Here is a 22,181-nt window from a genome sequence, read left to right on the forward strand (position 1 = left end):
TAACCCAGATACACAAATCCCAATGCAGTCATATAAGAAACAGGAAAAAGCAAGGCAAAATAACTCTTCATAAATTTTCTAATAGCACAATAATGATATCTAATGAGTGTGAACTAGACAAAATCCCAGAAAAAGAATGATTATAAGTAGGTCCAAAGAAGTCAAAAGAGAAAGTAAACTCACACACACACACACACACACACACACACATACACACACACAAAGCAGCTTAGTGACGCAAGGACATTCATACAAGATATTGAAGAGAAATTCACTGAAGTGATAGAAATGCTGAAGGAAAACAAAACTGAGATACCAGAGATGAAAAACACAGTAAGTCAAATAACAAGCTCCACGGACAGACTCACCAATAGAATGGATCAAGATAATGACAGAATATCTGCATTGAAGGCAAAGTGGAGGAATCAATACATTCTTACACAGAAAAAGATAAGAAAAACATGTGAGTAAATAAATAAATAACTATGACGGTATAAGTGGGACTTGTATGATATTCAAGATGCTCTGCACCAGCCAGACCTAAGATTTATGAATATAGAAGCAGGAGGGCTTCATTCTAAGGATATAGAAAATATTTTCAACAAAATCACAGCTGAAAATTTCCCTATACTAAGAGAAAAGATGTTTATTCAAATAGAGGAGGAATTTAGAACATTAAACCGAAAAGAACAGAAGGAATGTCCCTTTTTATACTATAATCAAACCACTAAATCTTTAGAACAGAGCGAGTATATTGAAGGCGGAAAGAGAGAAGCATCATGTATAAGGCCCAGCAGATCAACAGCAGATTTCTCAATAGAAACTTTAACAGTTGGAAGAATTTGGAATGATGTATTTCAAAGTTTGAAAGACAATGAACACCTGCCAACCCAGACTACTTTACCGAGCAAAGCTATCCGTCCTAATTGAAGGAGAACTGAAAACTTTCCATGATAAAAACAGGCTAAGGAAATCCATGACCATGAAGCCTCTGCTCTAGAAGACAACTGAAGGAATCTGTTGGGATGAGAATGGCAAGCAAATCCATGAAGCCATAGCCAACATTCTCAATCATGCCTGATTAATAGTTAAGTTTGAATAAGAAAACATGAAATACTACAAAGTCAACAAAAAGGACAGGAATTAATAGATAACATCCAATAGTAACTCCGAATATCAATGGTTTGGGTTCTTCAATCAAAAGACATAGACTAGCAGAATGGATTACAAGGGAAGATCCACCTATTTGTTACTTCCAAGAAACACATCTCACCATAAAATACAGATGCCACCTTAGAGTGAAAGGATGAACAAAGACAACCCAAGAAATGGAGCTAGGAAAGATGCAGGAGTCACTCTCCCAATATCTGACAAAATAGACTTCAAACCAGCACTAATCAGAAGAGATAAAGAAGGTCACTTCATACTGATTGAGAGAATAGTTCATCAAAAGAACATTCCGGTTCTAAACATGTGTGTACTGAACACAAACAAGTGCATCCAGTTTCATAAAACAAATACTATTATATGTAAAGCCACTGATTAGCCACACAAAATATTAGTGCCTGCTTTCAATATCCTGTGTCAATAATTGACAAGATATTCAGACAAAAAGTAAACTGAGAAACATCTATGTTAATTGACAATATAGATGAAGAGATGTGTTCAGAACATTCTAGGTAGACCATGCAGAATATATATTCTTCTCAGCAGCTCATGGCTAAACTAGATCATACACTAGGACCCAAATCAAGTCTTAATATAAGAACAGTGAAATAATTTTTTCTATTCTATCAGATTACAATGAAGTAAAATGACAAATCAGCAGCAGGATAAACTGTAGAGCATGCACAACCTCTTAGATATTAAACAACATACTACTGAATGGTGAATCATTGTTGAAGAAATAAAGAAAGGAAATTATTAAAGAGCCCAGAATGGAAGGAAAGTGGAAACACAGCACACCAAAACCTAAGGGATGCATGAGAGGCATCATGACAGACAGCATGAAATTTGGAAGGTCATTGAGACACAACTTAAATGCATCTGTTCCAGTAACTCAAAGAATTTTAAAGAAATAGATGATTTCTAAGTACATATGACCTATTAAAATTAAGCCAAAATTAGATAAATAACTCAAACATATATATAAAACAAGCAATGGTATTTAAGCAGTAATTTAAAAATCTCTACACTAAAAAAATTCCACCACCCACCCAGTGAATTTTACGAGAAAGAATTAACACTAATGCTTCTCAAAAAAGTCTATAAAATAGAAACAGAAGGAAAACTAAAAAATGCTTTTCACAAAGCTAGAATTACCCTCATAAACCAGATAAAGAAATACCAAAAAACAAAACTAGTACATAAGTGTAAATTTAGGCTATGTATATGAAATATGTGTATATGAACCAAAGATCAATTCATGCTTAGACTTGAACACCATCCACAAAACTAGAGGCTGATCTCCCTAATGAAATAGATATAAACATTCTCAATAAAACTCGTGCAAACTGAAATTAAGAACACACACAAAAGATCCACTGTAATCAAGTTGTACCATTCTGAAAGAAAGATCTTTCAAACTCACGTACTATAAGAATCAATATTATTAAAATGACTATCTTATCAAAAGTAAGGTACATATATAATACAATCTGCATCAAAATTCCAGCATCATTCTTCCCAGAATTAGAGAAAAAAAATCTCAAAAATTCATTTGGAAACACAAAAGACATATAGGCAAAGCACTCTTGAGAAAATGATGATGATAACATAGATGGAAGTGTCAGCATACTTAGTTTCCAGTTACTTTTCAGAGCCATAATAACAAAATCAGCATGGTACTTATACAAAAACAATCATGTAGGTCAATTGAACAAAACAGCAAATCCAGATACAAATCCTCATAGCTACAGAGCTACAGCCACCTAACTTTTAACAAAGATGCTGAAAATACTCATTGGAGAAAAAATACATTCTAACAAATGGTGCTGGAAAACTAGATATCTGCATGTAGAAGAATTCACAGAAATCAACTCCAAATGTTATCAGAGACCTTAATGTAAGACCTGCAACTCTTAAACTGCTATTGTAAAAATTAGTAAAAACACTCCAAGATGTAGACATTTGTAAGGACTTTCTGAATAGGACTCTAATCACTCATATAGGCCAATAACTGTCAAATGGAACTCATGAAATTAAAAATCTTCTTACAGCAAAGCAAACAGTTAATCCAATGGAGAGAGAACCCAAAGAATGAGGAGAAAAATCTTTGGCAGCTGTACATCTATCTTATAAAAGATTGATGTGTAGCATACACAAGCTCAAAAAACTAAATAACAAACAAACAACTCAATTAAAAATGACCTATGGAATTGAAATTTTGAGAGTTCTTAAAGAGAAGACATACAGGTGGGTAATAAATATTCTAAAGCATATCCAACAACCTTAGCCATCAAGGAAATGCAAATTAAAACTACTTTGAGATTCTATTTCACCCCAGTCAGAAAAAAACAAAACAACAACAAAATGACCAACAAATGTAGGTGAGGATGTGGGAAAGGGAACACTTATTCACTGTGGGACTATAAACTAATGTACCCACTATGGAATCAATGTGGTGACAACGGTGGAAAACAAAGAAAAGTAAAGAGATGCTATCCCTGTTTTAGACCAAGAATTCTTAAATATTGACTAGGAACAATTTTCAAACTTATTCTTGATGCAAATTACTTAGACATCAGTTTGCTTGGTGTTGCATGCAGTAAGATTGTCAGTATGATTAAGGAGAAAACTGAGGAGATTTGCTAACTTTTCAATAATAGAAATGGCTTTACAGAAAAGTAGGAAGTGTAGGTAAGCAGTGAGAACCAGTGGCATGAAGAAGTTCCCAGTACTGGTACTGTAAACAAATCCAACAGCAAGATCAGTCAAAACAGGTATTAGCACACAATTGTCCTTACTGCTTGTATGATTTGAGTACCGATTCCAAATCCATGACCAAGTATCTTGTAGTTTTTCTAAACATGTTTAATTTTAGCATTTCTTTTGTCTTTATTCTGAACTATGGTTCTCTGTAGAAAGTGACAATATTTTACTTTTATTTTTATTGCATTTTAGCCACCTTCATACACAAAATTTGATGGTGCTTAGGTCCCCTCCCCTATCTGTACCTCCCCTTATTGCCCTCCACCCAATTTAATGTACTCTAATATATATATAAGGCCTATAGAGTCTGATCTGTGTTACTGGGGCCTGGTTAACCTATCAAGAGTCCTGTACTTGAAAGAGACTGCCTCTATCCCTCCCAGCAGCCATCTGCTTGCAACAATTTCCTTAGGTGGGGTTGGAGCTTTTTATTCCTTTCCTCATGTCTGTGCTGGGTGTTTTTCTGGTTTGAGCTTGCATGGGATTTGTGCATACTGTCACCATTACTGTGAGTTGATATGAATAACTGACCAGATGTCTGAATAACTGTTTCCTTGGGGATATCCACTACCTCTGGCTATTACGATCTTTCTGTCCCCTCTTCCACGATGATCCCTGAGTGTTGGAAGGCAGAAGTTTGATATAGGTGTCCTATTCAGGGATAAGAACTCTGCAACCTCTTGTTCTCTGCATATCAGCCTGTTGTATGTTTCTGTGTTAATCACCATCTGTTGCATAAGAAAACTCTTCCAGTGAGAGCTAAAAGATTCACTAATCTGAATATAAGTCATTAAGAATCAGTTTAATACAATAGCTATTTAGTAGAAAATTAGTATTGGGTTCTCCCCTTTATTTTGTGACCTATCTTGCCTCAGGTTCCTAAACCTGATATCAATGTCAGGTATGAGCTTCATCCTAGGGAAGTAGGCTTTATAGGCAATTAAAGAGTGGTTGGTTACTCCTATAATATTTGTGCCACTATTGCAATAGTGAGCCTATCTTGCCAGGGCAGTTGTTGCTACATTTCACAGGATTGATTCACAGCTGGGTAAGATTGATGATTTTTTTTTCCTTCTAGTAACATTCATAGCTCTTTCCTTCATGACTGCTGGCCAATGGAGATGAGGCTCTGAAGTCAGCACCAGCTTGATTTCTCCTTGTTTGTTCTATAGCTCATGTATGTAGCGTCTTCAGCAATAGGGTCTTACAGTACACTCATACACATAAAACAATCTCAGCACTCAGGAGGCAGACACTGGTGGATCTCTGCAAGTTCTAGGCCAGCCTGGTCTACATAGTGAGTTCCTGGTCAGTCATGGCTACACAATAAGACCCTGTCTCAAAAAACCACAAAGCTTTCTGTGAGGGTCTAAAGAGATGGCACAGTTGTTAAGAGCTCTTGCTGATCCTGCAGAGGACCTGGGTTCGGCTCCTAGCACCCACATTGAGCAGCTCACAAATGCCTATAACTACAGATCCAGGGGATCCCGCACCCTCTATGGGATGGGATTCCAAGGGTGCCGGTGCACAAGCAAGTGTGCACACACACACACACGCACATGCAAATAAATAAGCAAATATTTTTAAAGTTTTCTGTAATATAATTAACACAATATGATCTTTATTCATGAATTGGAAATTAGAAAAATCCAACATGAAGTTCATATTCCAGCCTCCAGGCACCAAGAAGCACCACTGCTATTGATTAGCTTGTACATAGTAGAGCTTTCTCAATTGGACATAAAACATATTTTTTTAATTTTTAATCTTGATTTTGAATATGTAACCTAGAGATTCTGTTAGTATTGTTTGTGGTTTTATAGGGAGAAAGGTAACTAGACAGTTTGTTAGCATTTCAATTTAAAAAGACACTTCATACGGCATGTTATCTTTTTCCCATATAAGGAAAAAATAGGCTGTATGTAAAAAATAATTCAACACTCAACATTAAAATGTATGGCAAAACTCAGGCAACAGCCAAGATATTTTTAAAGTAAGCTCTATAATATGTATAAAATATAGTTCTAGATATTCTGGAGTTTGTATCTATACATTTTATACTTATGATCCTACCAAGTTTTGTTAAAACAATAGCTCTTGTTCCTTCCAGGAATTCATATTTTTTAAAAGATGATTTATTCATTTATATTCTAAGAAGAATCAGGACATGGACATTTTTTAAACTGGTAGTAACCAGACATTAGTAGCTGTCTGGAACTGTCCTTGTCAGGCAAGGACATTGCTATGAAGGGTATGGTCAGCCAGCCCAAGTCTCCCATTACCTAGGCCCAGGCAGAGGTTTTAAAAAGAAGAAAAGCCCATAGCACAAAGGAATTTTAGAGCTTTGATTATGGCTATGAGCAATGGCCAGTATCAGAGTTTAAAATGTGATCCAGCAAGAGGTTGTAGCTCAGTTGTTTTTTGATCATTTCTCTGTGCCATCCAACTGATGGACAGCGCAAACCCGAGGAAGAAATGGGCATTGCGTGGTGAGGAGTGTCAAAGCCTTGGGACCAGCATATCCTGAGTCTCTAAGTTCAGCCATTCCTGACTAATTCGTCGTCGTCGTTATCAAATGAAACTCTAAAAGACAGTTTTGTGAATGAGTTTGAGACCCTTATCTCAATGATGCCAAGCCTCATTCCACCCCCTGCTGAGCCACCACCCTTTCTGGGATGCACCTCAAGGCCAAGACTGTTCAGATTTCTTCCCAAGTTGAAGCCAAGCTCCTGGGCTCAGTGTGAGCTCTTGCTTCAGAAGGAGGAGATGATCTAAAACACCTCCACGTATTTTCTTTGACCTGATGCTGTTAGCCCTAATGATGCCCAGTCATAGTCCTCCAGGTTAGTGAGAATTTCTTTTCACAACTCTTACAGCATCATGAATATTGAGAGACAGAAGGAAAAATTCACACAATCTGCAAAGGCTTTGAATTTCAGAACATTGAAATTTACACCTTCCCTTTTTAAATAAAAAGTATCTTTTTAAAAAGTGGATTTGCTTGATATCTGGATTTTTTTCTGCAAACCTTTAACACATTCAACCATAACTAGCAAGAGATACTCTGCCTTGTGGTAAATATTCGAAATCATCGCTGAATAAAATCTTAGAAGAGAGTGGAAGGAAAAATCTGCTTGGTTCTTCTGAGCCAGTGAGGCTGCTGAGCAAGTATCCAGCAACCTGATTCACAAATGGCTGCTAAACTGTGGATAACCAATGAGCAAGCACTCTCTGAAATTTACCAGGAAGACAATTAATTAAATAAGAAAGACCTTGGAGTAGCTTATTAATGTGCCTTTTTGGTGAGCAGTTTCCTGGAAATCCCTAAATCATCATCATCATCATCATCATCATCATCATCATCATCATCAGTAAATCACTTTGCTAAATGGAAGCACATTATAATTACAACACTAAATATCTATTGACCTGCCATTTTTCTGCATTAGGAGCTTTATTAAATACTTTTAAATCTGAAAAGCCGTTATTTATTTAAGTGGTGACACAGGACTTTGATGTTGTTGTAAGTCCGTTGATATCAATTTCTCTGGAAAATACTTCTCACTCCCACTCTTTAAGAACCCCTCTATTACTGTGAAAGACATTAGTTATTAGAAGCTTATTTTCACTAATCTTTGTCCAATGAAATCACAGTACTGTTCTCTTCCTTCCCTGTATTTGTGAAGAAATATCTGTGATAAAGCATTTCTGTTGGAGCACATCTATTTCAGTGCTTCTTTTATTGTTTCCTGTTTCCTTTCTTACAGATTTTTAAAGGTATTGGCTCTGAGGAGACTGTCCAGGGGCAAGGAAGCCGGAGGCTGATCAGCTTTTCCCTCTCAGGTAGGTGTTACTCACCTAGAAATCTTGTGCAGTGAACACAAATGTCAACCACTTCTAACTGACGCTAACCTACAAGCTGTAAGTTACTCAGCCCCTCTGTGCCTCATTTTCTTCGTCTGTGAAGGTGAAGTGGAAAGAAAAAATATCTGCTCAATTCCCCTTGACCAAAGGAGGAGAGCAGAGAATTCAGTAGGTAGTAAATGTGAAAGTGTTTAAGATGATGGGAAAGGAAGCACGCTCTTAAGAGCAGCATTGACCGTTTACAAGTGCAGGTGGAAGAAAGCCCAGAGGAAAGCAGCTATCCAATCCTAAACTTCCAGCCAACCCAGTGAAGAGCAGAGCAAAGCTGGTTAAAGCAGCATACTCAGGGAAAAAAACCATCGGGATCCAAAGTAAGTCTGTTAACTTAGCCAGTACTTTAATAGTTGAGTGTTGTGTGAGCCTTCCTGCGGAAATGTGAGCAAACTTCGACTCACCCCAGACTGAGAACAGAAATAACAACTCTATTGAAGTCTAACTTAGTGAATGAATGAGTTTATTAGGGTTACTTAAAAGAGCTTGGATGACTCAAAGGCAGCTGCGTCACTGAAAAGCCCAGCTCAGCATGGACGACATCTCAAGAAAGCAGCATCCTTGGAGCTGTCCACAGAATGAGCAGAGGGCTGGAGGAGTCGGGAGCCAGTCTTCTCCAGGCAGCTGTCTACTGCTTCCTGTACCTAGGGGAGAGGCCTTGTGGATTTTGTAAGTTTCAGCTAGTGATGAATCTTCAAGGTTGTTTACTTCCTGAGTCTCATTGCCTTGCCTTCTCTGTCCAGAAGAAAGTTTTCAATTCAGAGGAAACTAATACACAAAACAAAGAACAAGCTAATGGGGTTGGAGCAACGGCTGAGCAGTGAGGAGCACTGACTGCTCTTGGGGAAGACTCCAGGCTCTATTCCCAGCACTCACATGGCAGCTAACAACATCCATAACTCCATTTCTAGGTGATCTGATGCCCTATTCTGACTTCCATGGACACTATATGGGTGCACTTACACACATGCAGAAAATGCACTCACATAAAAAAAAATTAATAAATAAAATATCTTTTTAAAAACTATTAATTGTTTAGTATTCATGAATCTACCATGATTCTATAGTATACATAGAATGTTAATAATGGGAAGAACTAGGTAAAGGAATTGTAGAAAATCTTTGTGTTATCTATGGAACTCTTTTGTAAACCTGAAATTATTTCATCGCTAAAGATTTAAAAGAAGCACGAGTTGCTTTGGCAAAGCTCAGGACCTCACACAATTTATTTTAACTACGTGATCTTTAAGAGAAGATCTTTGGGCACAAAACCCAAAGATCCCCTTGAGCACAACTAGAAAACTATGAGCTTGGCTTGTTGAACCAATGGAGCATCAGCAATCAGACCAGACGGCACGTGACCCTCTTTGGGAGTTGGGCTATCACCTGTGGGATTTTTTGGTTGAAGTGTGTCCAATAAAGCAAATGCATGTCTAAGGTGCATTCTTAGCACTAGTATGTGTCTGTTTAAGTTGTAGAAAAAAAGGGAAAACCCAATTTTGTTTTACCAGGACAAAAGCTAATTTGCCATTCTCACATTTTCGTTGAAATGTTCCAGAAACTACCAATAGAGACTGGGCCTGGTGGTGCACACCTTTAATCCCAGCACTCAAGAGGTAGAGGCAGGTGGATCTCTGTTAGTTCGAAGCCAGCCTGGACTACATAGAGAGTTCTAGGTCAAGAACTAAGTAGAAAGGCCAAAAAATTAGAAACTAGGAGCACCACACAACTATTTGCCAGAAATCAAGAGTAGGTTTCTGGAACCAAATCTCCAGGAGCATCCTGAAGTCCAAGAGCATTGTGGCTAGGGAAAGGACAGAATCTCTCTTCCTCGGTCTCCAACTTGTCTCTGTCCTGCAGACACAGGCACACAGACCTACCAGAGCAAGGAAATTCTCTCGGGGTACCCTAGTGTAGCTCAGATCCTGTTAATAAGGTGATCCAAGTTAAATCTATTGTCCTGCACATATCGTTCTGTTATATCAAGACGACAATTCCCAGAAACGAAATGTGACTGAGGTTATAAAATTGTCAGTGAAAGAAGTGTGGGGAATGTAAAGGAAATGTAGTCTTTTCTATCAAAGGGTTAAATGAGACAAAGGGGTCCATCTGTAAAGAAATTTGAAAAGCACCACCTGGCAAAATTCCCTACACTATTTTCTAAGGTTAAAGATTGAGGCCTTTGGAAAAATGGCTCATTGGTTAAGAGCGCTGGCCGCTCTTGCAGAGGACCCGGATCCAATTCCCAGCACCCACTTGGCAGTTAACAACCATCCATAACTCCAGTTCCAGGAGATCCAACACCTGCTTCTGACCTCCCCAGGCATTGAACAACATGGATGCACCTATCAACATGCAGGCAATGCACTCATACACGTGGAATAAAAACAATAAATAAAATATTTTAAACCTAACACAACTTAAATTTTTTTAATCAATGAAAAAGATAAAGATTGAGCTCCAGGTGCATCCCGCTCTCAACAGCTGCATTTTGCATATCAACTGCACCAGTTTGAATTAGCCAACCTCATAGGAATGTGAGGCTGAGCTCTGACCACTCAAAGTGAGGCACAGGACCCCTTGTGTAGGAATAAAAGCCCAGCAGGACCTTTGCCAGTGTGCATGCCAGCTTGATTTGGCGTGGCTACATACCCTTCTGCAGAAGTGAAACCCTTTTCCTTGCCAAAGTATTTTGGATTGTGTGATTATTTCCTTGAGACCCTTGATTCATTTCTAACAAGGAGGAAGCCTGGCAAAGTCACAGATACATAATACTCAGTATTAAGATGTGCCTATGTGTATTTAATTCACCATGTCTATGATAAAAATAAATACTAGGCTATGAGATGGCTCATAAATATGCTTGCAGCCAAGTCTGACAAGCTGAGTTCAACCCCAGAGACCCACATAGCAGAAGGAGAAAACCAACTTCTACAAGTTTTCCTATGACATCCACACATGTGCCAATACTGTTGCTCTATGACAGACATGTGTACAACATAAATAAAATATATAAGTAAATGTAACAAAAATTAAATACAAAATAAACTACGTCTTAAAGGAAAGCAAAAGAAAAAGGCTCACCTAATCTATAACTAAGGAAGGCCCACCAAAAATAAGAAACCTGACTAGATGGACATAAGCCAGCTCTTTCTATAAAATAGTATGAATAGAATTGCAACAATAACCTTCTGAAAATCAAAGGGAAGATGGACACACACTAAGTCTACAAGACCTTTTCATGGATAAATGATAAAATCCATGACTTAAAGGATATGTAGACAAAAGCTGTAAGAACAATTGAAGAACATATATTCAAATAAAAAGATGTATTCTTATTGACTGACTATACTAAAGAGAAAGCATTTATCACTCATTTGTACGCTTAATAAAATACAGGAATTTAGAGGACATATTAATTAAGAGGTCAAAGATGAAAAAAGTTGATAAAGAAATTCTTCGAAGTTCAAAAATAAGATAGAAAGATGTGGCTGGGCATGATGGTGCCCAGCACTTAGGAGACAGAGGCAGATCTTTGTGAGTTCAAGGCTAGCCTGGTCTACATAGCCAGTTCCAGGCCAGCTGGGGCTACAAGGAGACCCTGTCTCAAAAACACCATTGTCTCCTACTGCTGCTATAACAAATTACTAAAAACTTGGTAGCTTAAAGCAACACAAAAGTTTCTTACTATTCTGGAAGTCAAGGAAGGTCAGAGGTCCAGAATGAATATTTTATTTACTGTTCTTATTTTTTCTATGTGAGTGTATTGCCTGTATGTAAGTAAATTCAGCCTTGTTGAGCAGTGCCTGTGGATATCGGAAGAGAGTGTTGGATCCCGTGAAACTGGAGTTACAGATAGTTGCTAGCTGCCATGTGGGTGCTGGGATTCAAACCTGGGCCCTCTGCAAGAGCAGCCAATGCTCTTAATCCCTGAGCCATCTCTCCAGCCCCCAGAATGGATCCTTGGAGGAATAAATTCCAAGATGCCAACAAAGCTTTGGCGGCTTGGCTGCACAATCTTTTTACCTTTCCAGCTCCGAGAAGCTTCCAGCACTCCTGGGTCATGGCCATAGCACCTTCATCTCTGCTTCCATCATCAGTTTACTTTTTCTTCACTTTGCCATTTCTGTTCCCTTTTTTAAAAAAATTTTAATATGTGTATGCGTGTATTGCCTGCATGTAGGTAAGTGCGCCCATGTTGTGCAATGCCCATGGAGGACAGAAGAAGCCATTGAATCCCCTGAAACTAGAGTTACAGACAGTTGTTAGCTGCCATGTGGGTGCTGGGACTCGAACCCAGGTCTTCTGAAAGAACAAGCCAATGTTCTTAACTGCTGAGCCATCTCTCCATCCCCTTCTGTTCCCTTTTTGCAAGGATGCTTGTGATTGCATTAGCCTCGACTGGGTATTCAGGACAATCTCCCTGTTTCAAGTTAAGGAACATAATCATACCTGAAAGTTCTTATTTGACTACATAAGTAATATTTTCACAGGTATCTAGATTAGGACATAAACATCAATGTGAGACTCTTATTCTGTCTACCACAGTCAAAGAGATACTTGAATTCTAAAAAGACAATCACAGAAGTAAAAGTGAGCTTTAGGAAGTGACACAGAGCATAGTCAGAACTCAGAAGGGGAGGGAATCAGTGGCAGCAGGCTGCTCTGAGTGTCTCCTGGAGTGAAGACAGGGATCCAGATAGCACACACCCAGTGTCTCAATAAGAAATCAGAACAAGTGGAATGGACACAGTAATAGAAGAAAACTTCTAAACCAATGATCATTTTATTATTGAAATGAAAGGAAATGATCAAATGCCTGAACAAATCTCAATTTTTGTAAAACTATTTTCAAAAGTAACCATTGTGGAAATAGAAGGGCAGCGTTGCTTATAACAATGTGTATGAAATGCTGTCTTCCTAAAAAGTTTCTTGAAGACCCAGTGCCCACCGTTCTACTAGAGGAGTGTGCAGGTTGAGGTGTATGCAGGTTGTACAGGTGCCTTCTGCTTAGCATGTTCCAAACGCTCAGACTCCTAGAAAGAAAGTAGTGTCCATGAGAAAAGACACAATTCATACAGTCTAAGCAAAACAAATCATCAGTTTTTGGGAGGTGGGAACCATCCTGAAACCTAGAGCCCCTTACACTAGCAAAGATCCAGCCCTTCCCAAAGCGATTTGTCACAGACTGTGTGTTAACTATTTTCTGCACATGCTCTTGGGAAGATGGCCTGAGTTTTGAAGACTTCTGCTATGTTTTACTTTCTGCTTTTTCCTCTTGTGGTGATATAACTTCATTATGGAGCTAAGCTTCTGTTAGCTCAAAATAACTTTTAGTAATGAGTATGAAAATGTTGATGATATTTCCTCAGTAAGCAGTTATAAAACACCTCATCTTCTACCAGGGATAAGAATCACTGATTCAGTGTATCTACGCTGTTTTCTTTACTTGCATAAAATATGAGTATTTCATTTGGAAAATACTTCAATAATAGAAAAATATCAGAAACTATATTCTTTGCATCATAAATATATTTCTAATGAGTACAGAGTGATTTTAAATTATCTTGAAACAACTACAAGTCATTATCACATCTGTGCATGATCTCCACACTCCACCACAACCTTCTCTCTACAACATGAAATTTCATATAATCAGTTCCATTTTCAAGGTCTTCCTCTTCCTGGCACCATGGCTTCTCAAAGCTCTCCTCACTAGCTCCCGGGAAGTCATACTTTCTTTTCCTTTCCTCCATCGTTCTTCGCTCTTTCATTCCCCTCCTTTCTTTGTTTCTCCTAAGTCTATTTACCTTTACTCAATGAAATCCGCATTTATCGTAAAACTACTGCCCTTGCTTTTCTTATGTTCCTACTTTGCAGAACAATTTTGTGTTGGACCTACCAAATTTCCAGTTTGAAAATTTCTTCCCTGTTTCTATCACTCTGGGTGACCCTCAAACTCTCATATATTCCCTTTATCCAAACCTGCTTGTAGAGCACCAGAAATCCAGTCTGGTAAGGGCCAATGGTCCTCTCATGAAAATAGTGATCACAGTGCCAGTTGGACTGACACATGATATGGATTTCTTTCTAAAACACAATTTAATATATGCCAGGGGATTTGTTCCATATAGTGGGCTCTGTAGATACACACAAGCTTCATGTTTGTAATGAGGTGGAAAATAGTCTAAACATTGTAAAATTTTTCCATGTTTTAGATTTTTCTTGCATAGGTTCTGATGTAGTATTTAACTTTATTAAAACATCCTTAAAATATCCTTTATTTTTATAGATTTCCAGGCCATGGGATTGAAGAAAGGGATGTTTTTCAACCCAGACCCTTATCTGAAGATTTCCATTCAGCCTGGGAAACACAGCATCTTTCCCGCCCTCCCTCACCATGGACAGGAGAGGAGATCCACGATCATAGGGAACACTGTGAACCCCATCTGGCAGGCAGAGGTGAGTGTCAGGAGTGGAGATGCTGAAAGAAAGCCAAAGGAGCAAAGTGAAATGTCTAACTATGAGCCCCCTCCCCCACTGGGCATTCCTCATTTTGTAAAGCATAGCTCCTGCTTCTAAACCCATGGCCATGAGACTCAAGCCATGTTATCTGTGGACTGTAACTTGGAGATCTGGACTGATTGCTCCAAGTAGCACCAGGAAATGGTCTGTCACAGCTACTCTCCTGTAGTCCCTGTTTTATTCAGAACCTGTGTTTGCATGCAGGAAAAGCTCGTTTTAACATGAGCAATCCAGTTTCTCCACTGTTCTCAAATTTTCTCCAGCAAGTGTGGTCCTCTGGACCACTTCGTGATAACTAAAATTATCAGGTTCCTGGTAATTATCAGGTTCCTGGTAATCAATAAGCTCTAAAATATTCCTGATTTGATTATATATTGCTTAATTTCAATGATTATAAAGCCTAATTTTTCATCCCATCTTGGTGGTTTGTACAGTGATATGCACCTTGCTTAAAGTATTGAATAGTTTATTATGTCAGTAAAGGACCTCTCACCACCCAAGAGTTAGGAAGATCCTCAGCAAGTCATACAGCATGCTGGAGTTCACAGGGACTACTTCTCCTGGAGAGCTTGCAGAAATTCGCCCCTCGGCTCACAGATAGCTTGTCACAATCTGACAGCTGTGTGAATGGAGGCACAGGTGGCTCAGGGCAGGAGTGGATGCACTGTAACGTACAAGGTGAAAGTTCAGTTTTGCAGACACACAGAACTAGGCTCAAATCCTAATGTGGCTAGTTAGCAATTTTGTAATTTTGAAAGATCAATTATTCTCACCCATCTATCTATTATTGATGGATGGATGCTCCCACTTAAGGTACTTAATTTAGACAGGATGCCTTCTTTTATTATTTATAATAGACTGTCCACATCACTAATGTGAAATTTTCAAGCATCCTAGTCAAGAAAATGTAGTTAGATATTTGAGATCTGACTTATTTCATTGTGTCTTAAGTTACATCATCTCCTTACTAAGTTTAATTACCCTTCTCCCAGGCTCCACAGGAAGACTTCTTTACAACTTTGAAGTAGAAATGGATACTTTAATTAGTATTAATAGATTGAGTTATCAAAAGATTCTCAAACACTGACAATACCAATATATTTGATGTTTTGAAACAGGGTCTTCCTGTAGCCCCAGCTTGCCTATAGACCAGGCTGGCCTTGATCTCATAGAGATCCACTTACCTTTGCCTCCAGAATTCTGGGACTAAAGGCATACACCACACATCAAGCTGGAATAATGCATTTTCAACCATGTGTTCCACCAATCCTGGATATTCTCACCAATAATTTCTAGACTCCTTACTGCACTCCTGGGGACAACACAAGATACTACAATAATTAATACTATCTGGAAAAATAAGCAAGTTTCTCTTTTTAAAGAATTTTTTTAATTTTATGTGTGTGAATGTATTACCTGCATGTGTGTAAGTGCATGTCATGCAGTCCCCAAGGATGTCAGAAGAGGGTGTTGACCCCCTGGACTGGATTTATGGATGATAGTTAGCTGCCATGTGGGTGCTGGGAACCAAACCCAGGTCTTCTGCAAGAGCAGCCAGTGCTCTTAACCACTGAGCTATCTCTCCAGCCCAAGCAAGTTTTTCCAAGACATTTCTTATCAAGACAGTATAAATCTTGAAAAACATTTGTAGAATTTACAGTCATCAGAATAGTTTGAGGCTTAAAATGTCGACTAGAATCCATTTTACATTCTGAAATTGTTTCTGAATCTTTGCTTAAAACTGATTTTGCTTACAGTATACTGAAAAATGCTCTTATGCTCTGTCCTCAGCCTGTGTACTCCATTTAAAGTACTACGGTTGAAATTATTTCATTAAGCTTCATTGCAGGGCTGAGGTTGTAGCTGAGAGACACACCACTTACCCGGCATGCCTGGGGCCTTGGGTTCCATTTCCAGCTCCACCAAGAGAAATGAAACAAAACGTGCAAAGAACCTGACAATTTAATACCACAGAAACTGCCTGTGCACCCTCAGGGCTCCTCAGACCCTGATAACACGTCAAGTGGTGTAATGATCAGGCTTCATGTCAGTTACAGATACACAGTTGGCCTGAAGTACAGAAAAGCCTGACCAGCCCTAACAGCTGCTAAAAACAGGAATCAGAAGGCAGTGATTGAGGCAGTGTGGCTGTTCAGCAAGCTGTGAAAGAATCTTATTCCTTGGATCTGTACCCACTGTACCACCCTTAACAGACAGCCTCCTTTTCCTGACTTAAAGCTGTAAGCTCCAATTTCAGACAGGAAAACCCAAAAAGCCAGAGAAGCTTCTCCCCTGCAAGACTTCATGCTTTCATTCTAGAAGAAAAGCTCTTCCCACCAAACACCACAGTGTCTGCATTGCGACCTTATCCCAGTAGATTTTCTGGTTGGGAAGTCAGGGGAGAAGGCAGTTAGAGTTAGGCAGGAGGAGGTGAATCGTCAGTCTTCAGTACCTATGGTGTGTTTTGGCTTCCCTCTCCACTGCCTTTCACCTCAGACCTTATGTCAAGGTCACACTTCAGTAGCTGATGCCCCCAAATGCCCCCTTGTGCTTTCACATAGTCATAGCTTGTCATTTATTTTGTCATTGCTTATATCTTTCTAAAATGCCCATCTCCACCTAACTCAAAAGCCAATTCCATGCATCCTTCAAGCATCAGCTAAGGTGCTACAGCACACGTAGCCTAACACTGGAGTTCCTCACCCCAGGCTTCAGGAGGCAACTGTTTCTTGTTCACACTCTGCAGGTATTATGGGTTGTCTTTTCTTTGCATCTCTATCTTCCCTTAAAAACTGTGAACTCTTCAGAAAAGGAAATCACATCTAATTCATCTTGCTATTTTTACTTCCTGAAATTTAGTAAGTTATGCCAAGTAGTGCTCTAAATATTTGGCATAATCAGCTCTCAACAACCTTTTGAGCTACGTACAATTGCTGCCCTTATTTAATGCTAAGGAAATAAGTGCACATAGAAGTTAAGCAATTTTCCTAAGGTAAATGGAAAAACTAGGATTCAGTCCAGGTAGTTTGCTTTCAGAGTCTGATGTTGGCCAATTTTGTTTGTAGGTGGTTATGAATAAATTCTGGAAGGATATCTATAGCTTCACTCTTCTATCACATAACCAGTGCTGTACACACACACACACACACACACACACACACACACACTTCTTTTCATTTAAGGAATGTTATCATTTAAGAAATTAAGTGTATGGGGCTGGAGAGATAACTCAGCAATTAAGAGCTCTGGTTGCTCTTGCAGAGGACCCAGGTTTGATTCCCCGCACCCACATGTCGGCTAACAACAGTTTGTAACTCCAGTTCCAGGGGATTGGACGCCTTCTGACCTCCAAGAGTGTTGCATGACATACATGAACTTACATACATGCAGGCAGTACACTAATACACATAAAATAAAAATAATAAAATATTTTTTAAATGTTTGTTGATAGATGGAGACTATTACAAAATTCCATAATTGGTCAAATGCATAAGTGACTGTGAGGTGCCCAGCCCTAGTGACACAGCTAAAGGCTCAGGGAACATTGTGGAAGAGGGGACAGAAAGAAAGTACAAGCCAAAGGGACAAGACACCTGCTGCTAGTTAATACATTCTAGACATCATAGAGAAGCTGTACCAATGAAATCTCCATAGAATGGTAGTCTAACGAGATCTGTATAATGACAAAATCAGTTGGTGGATAGGGGAATGTCATGGGGTTCAAGTTCAAGGTGAAGAGTTATAGGCAATCAATGGATGCTGAGGAAGGAAGAACCAGTTTTCTCCAGGGACTAGATCCCTGGGAGGTTATCTACTCACAAATGGACAGCCCTAAACACAAGTACACACAAGAGCCACTAAACAGACTTAGTGCATCATATATATATATATATGGACTAGGAGAGATGGAAATAATGCAAGACAATACTCATGTATGAAATTCTCAAAGATACAAAAGTAAAAATTTAAAAATTGGCTGTAGATCTGAACAGAGTTCTCTAAAAAAGTAATAAAAATGACTAATACATAAAAAAATGCTTATTGAGCATCTACTCTGTAATAGAAACAGAAGCCAAAAAGAAGACTGACAAATAAGACTTCTCGGGTTAGTAGGAGATAGCCTGAGCAAAGACAGCACAGAGGATGTGTGGCTAGACATGATGCTAACAGGGAACCAGCTGATTTCCAGAAGGACAGAGACAATTCCACCTAGAAGGAACAGAATGTGCAAAGGTTCCAGGGTATCCCGCAAGCACTTGAGGTGTGTGAAATGTCAGCAGCTGAGCCTGGTTTTGCGTGGACAGCAGGTGCAGCCAGGGTCTTCTTAGAACTGCATTATGCACATCAGTGGGGACCGTTCCCCTCACGCTTAAAAGCTGATACTGGTGCTGGGTCTCATATTACACCTCGGTAAATGAAATATTTTCCTGTTCCTGAAGGATTCAAGGAAAAATGCAAATGAGAACAAAGCTGTCCTATTTTTGTGTGTTTACTGACTGAACTACAAAGGCATCAAAGTTGTTTGCATTGAACAGCAGGACTATCCTTTCATGTTGGTGTAAATGCCAAATTTATTTTCACTGTTAGTATTTTGAATCAAGTGCGTACAAATTAACTTTAAACATTAAAATGTTTTCAATTTCAGAAAAATTAAAGATTCTATTAGAATTTTAAAATGAGAAAGGAAAATTAAGAAAGCTATACATTATCATAGTACAAACTATAGTACAAACTTCACAGTGATGGATGAATGTCTTTATTATTGCTTTCATTACAAACTGCTCTCCTCCAGGGAACGTTCTCCTTGATTTCAGGTCTGTTTACTTTCTGGGATGAATATAATGAGCACTTATGGGAGTAGAGTTCCACAGAGAAGGTAAACAGAAATAGAGCAACTAAAGCATCTGTGTCTAGAGTGCTCCTGCAGAGGGAATATATAGACCTCTCAATAAAATAAGAAACTCCTGAAACAAGATTTTCTGAAGTATCAAGTGGATTAACCAACATTAAATGGTCGCTTCAAGTCATGGCGTTGGTTAGTCTCCCTCATTCAGCCTCAGCCTTCCAAGCAGGAGACAGGCATGCAGATTATACCACTCAGACCACATCAGATAATGAAGCAGAAAAGGCCTTGCTCATAGAATTGATGTTCTACTGTGAGAGAGAGAGAAAAAAAATATTAATGATGCAATTTCAATGGAAGGTAAGCAATCTGGAGGAAACACCACATTGTTATATGAGATGCATAACTGAATGGGCATCCTGAGGCAGCAGTTGTCCACAAGGCCTTTCTGAGCTGCTTTTACATGCATCAAGTGAGAAACCAGATGTACAAAGACAGAGTTAGAGCTGTGTTTCTGGGAGGTCTGAGGGCTATGGGCCTGGCATGTTTAAACACACAGGATGTAACTGTGGCCAGAGCATAGTGAGTAAGGTGGAACAGTAAGATGTAAGCCAAACAGAGAGATTAGGAGTTAGGACTTTGTTATTCAAAGTATAAGAAGCCAATGGAGTACTTCTAGTCTGGAAGCAACCTGCTCTTACCAGCTCTATATAAAATCCTTCCTACTGATATGTGTGAGATGGATTATAAAGCATCAAGCGTGGACGTTATTGGCCTCAGCTCTGGCTCTGAGATAGTAGCACATGGCACACGAACACAAAAACAACTGGAAAAAGCATATGACGTCAGAAATAGTCACAGCAATCAGAGCATGGGAGGTCAAGAGTCTAGAAAGAAAGTAATTTCAAAGAAGCCAAATCACTGTATCGGCCTCATGTAAAGGGATAACAAGGTAGGCAGAGTGATACTGATAGTCAAAGTATTGAAGCACCACAGTACTAAAGAGAAAAAGCTAGACACTCTTGACCTCCAAGGGGAGGTGATCTAGCAAAGAACCAGACTCTCAGCTGTCCCCTGACTGGCCACATTGTTAGAGCAAGCCAGTAACAGAAAATTTCAAGACAGCTCAGCAGGCTCTGATTAACTAAAATTATCTACCTCATGGACAGCAGAAACAGACCCCTGCATGTTTTATTATTGGAGTTAGTGGAGATAGATTTTCAACATTATTTTATATATTTAATTGTTAAGACTGTAAATATAGGGGCTGGAGTTATGGCTCAGTGGTTAAGAGCACTGGCTATTCTTGCAAAAGACCTCGATTCAAATCCTAGCACCCACATGGAGGCCAACAGCCATCTCCAGTTCCAGGGGATCCAACACCCTCTTCTGTCCTCCTTGGGCATTGCACACACAGATGCACTTACATACATGCAGGCAATACATTCATACACATGGAAGGAAGGAAGGAAGGAAGGAAGGAAGGAAGGAAGGAAGGAAGGGATGAAAGAGCCAGATATTGTGGTACATATTTATTATTTCAGCACTTGGGAAGGAAGGAAGGAAGGAAGGAAGGAAGGAAGGAAGGAAATGTAAATCATTAAATATAAATAATTAAAAGATGCTAAAAGTACTCAACTCTCTTGAAAATTAAGCAAAAAAATCTCCTAAAAATCTATTGGTTGGACAAGAAATAAAAGCAAAAATTCATTATTAAGTTGAAAATATTTTTTATTGTGGAAAATTTGATTTATCCAACAAAATTTTGATACCAAAATCTAAGGTCAATTCAAGAAAGATAATTTACAACCCAAGCTCTTTCATAAAAATCTATGCAGCTAGCCTAAATAAAATATTAACTAATTGATTCAACAAAAGAAAAAAGCTAATACTTCAAGAAATAGTGTTAATCCCAAGGACTCAAGATTAACATTAAAAATAAATAAATAAATCCGGCTGGGTGTGGTGGCATGGGTCTTTAATCTTAGCAGTACAGAGGCAGAGGCAGGCATATCACTGTGAGACTGAGGCTAGCCTGGTCAACACAGGAAGTCACAAGTCAGCTGGGGCTACAAGGAGGCCCTGTCTCAAAAAAAACAAAACCAATCCAGGTAGCAGTTTTGCATGGAATCAGTATGCCTCTCTCTTGCTGAGTTTCAGGTGAAATATAGTATAAATAGTTCTCTATCATATGGCTTTTACAAGGCAAAATTCCTACAAATCCACCAAAATAAAATATCCAAAATACACTGAGATACAAAAGTGTACAGACATTATCAAAAGTTTAGTGAAAATCTCCAGCGATAGCATATACCTGTAATCACAACATTGCGTTTGGAAGGCTGACTCAAGAGAATTGCAGCAAGTTCAAGGCCAACTTGGGCTTTGCAGTGAGACAATGCCCCATCTACCCCAAAAAAGAATTTCCACTTTCATTTTTATACTGTTATTTTTATCCTCATCTTCTTTGAGGAATAATTTACATACATATACACAAAAAGGTGAATACACTGTATTTAAATCTCACAACTTGATGAATTTTGTCAGTTTTATATGAGCATGAAATTACCACCATTTTAAAGACACAGAAATTTTCTCCCAAAACACCATTAATCCCTCTTTCCTGTTCAGACCTCACCCCATCCCTGGTACCAGGAAAACTCTGAATTATCATTATGATTGATTAATTTGCATACATTTTATAACATCAGAGTTCTCTATTATATACAGTACAAAATAATGTTTTTGAGATTCATTTCTATTATTGTATACGTTAGTAGTTCTTTTAATTGCTAAGTGACATTAAATAGTATGAAAACAGTGTACGTTGACTACCTACTTTTGTATTTTGAGAATTATTTTATATATTCTGATTATGTATTTTTTTTAGAAAAATTTGTTTTTATTCTATGTATATGAGTGTTTTGCCTGCAGGTAAGTGTATCATGTGTGTGTGCAATGCCCATGA

The 22,181-nt window shown here is 38.6% G+C and overlaps 1 protein-coding gene across 7 annotated transcripts in view; it reads left to right on the plus strand.

Moving 5' to 3' along the window:
- Hecw1 (HECT, C2 and WW domain containing E3 ubiquitin protein ligase 1) overlaps positions 1 to 22,181 on the plus strand; it is a 492,247-nt gene that overhangs the window by 283,106 nt on the left and 186,960 nt on the right. For all 7 annotated transcript variants that reach the window (XM_008836284.1, XM_008836287.1, XM_008836281.3 and 4 more), the window contains exons 6-7: positions 7,698 to 7,773; positions 14,138 to 14,307. In XM_008836284.1, coding sequence (XP_008834506.1) covers positions 7,698 to 7,773; positions 14,138 to 14,307 — 246 coding nt within the window. The remainder of the gene's footprint in view (positions 1 to 7,697; positions 7,774 to 14,137; positions 14,308 to 22,181) is intronic.

The sequence above is a fragment of the Nannospalax galili genome, unplaced genomic scaffold (assembly GCF_000622305.1).
Source record: "Nannospalax galili isolate Female #2095 unplaced genomic scaffold, S.galili_v1.0 scaffold54, whole genome shotgun sequence".
Lineage (NCBI taxonomy): Eukaryota > Metazoa > Chordata > Mammalia > Rodentia > Spalacidae > Nannospalax > Nannospalax galili.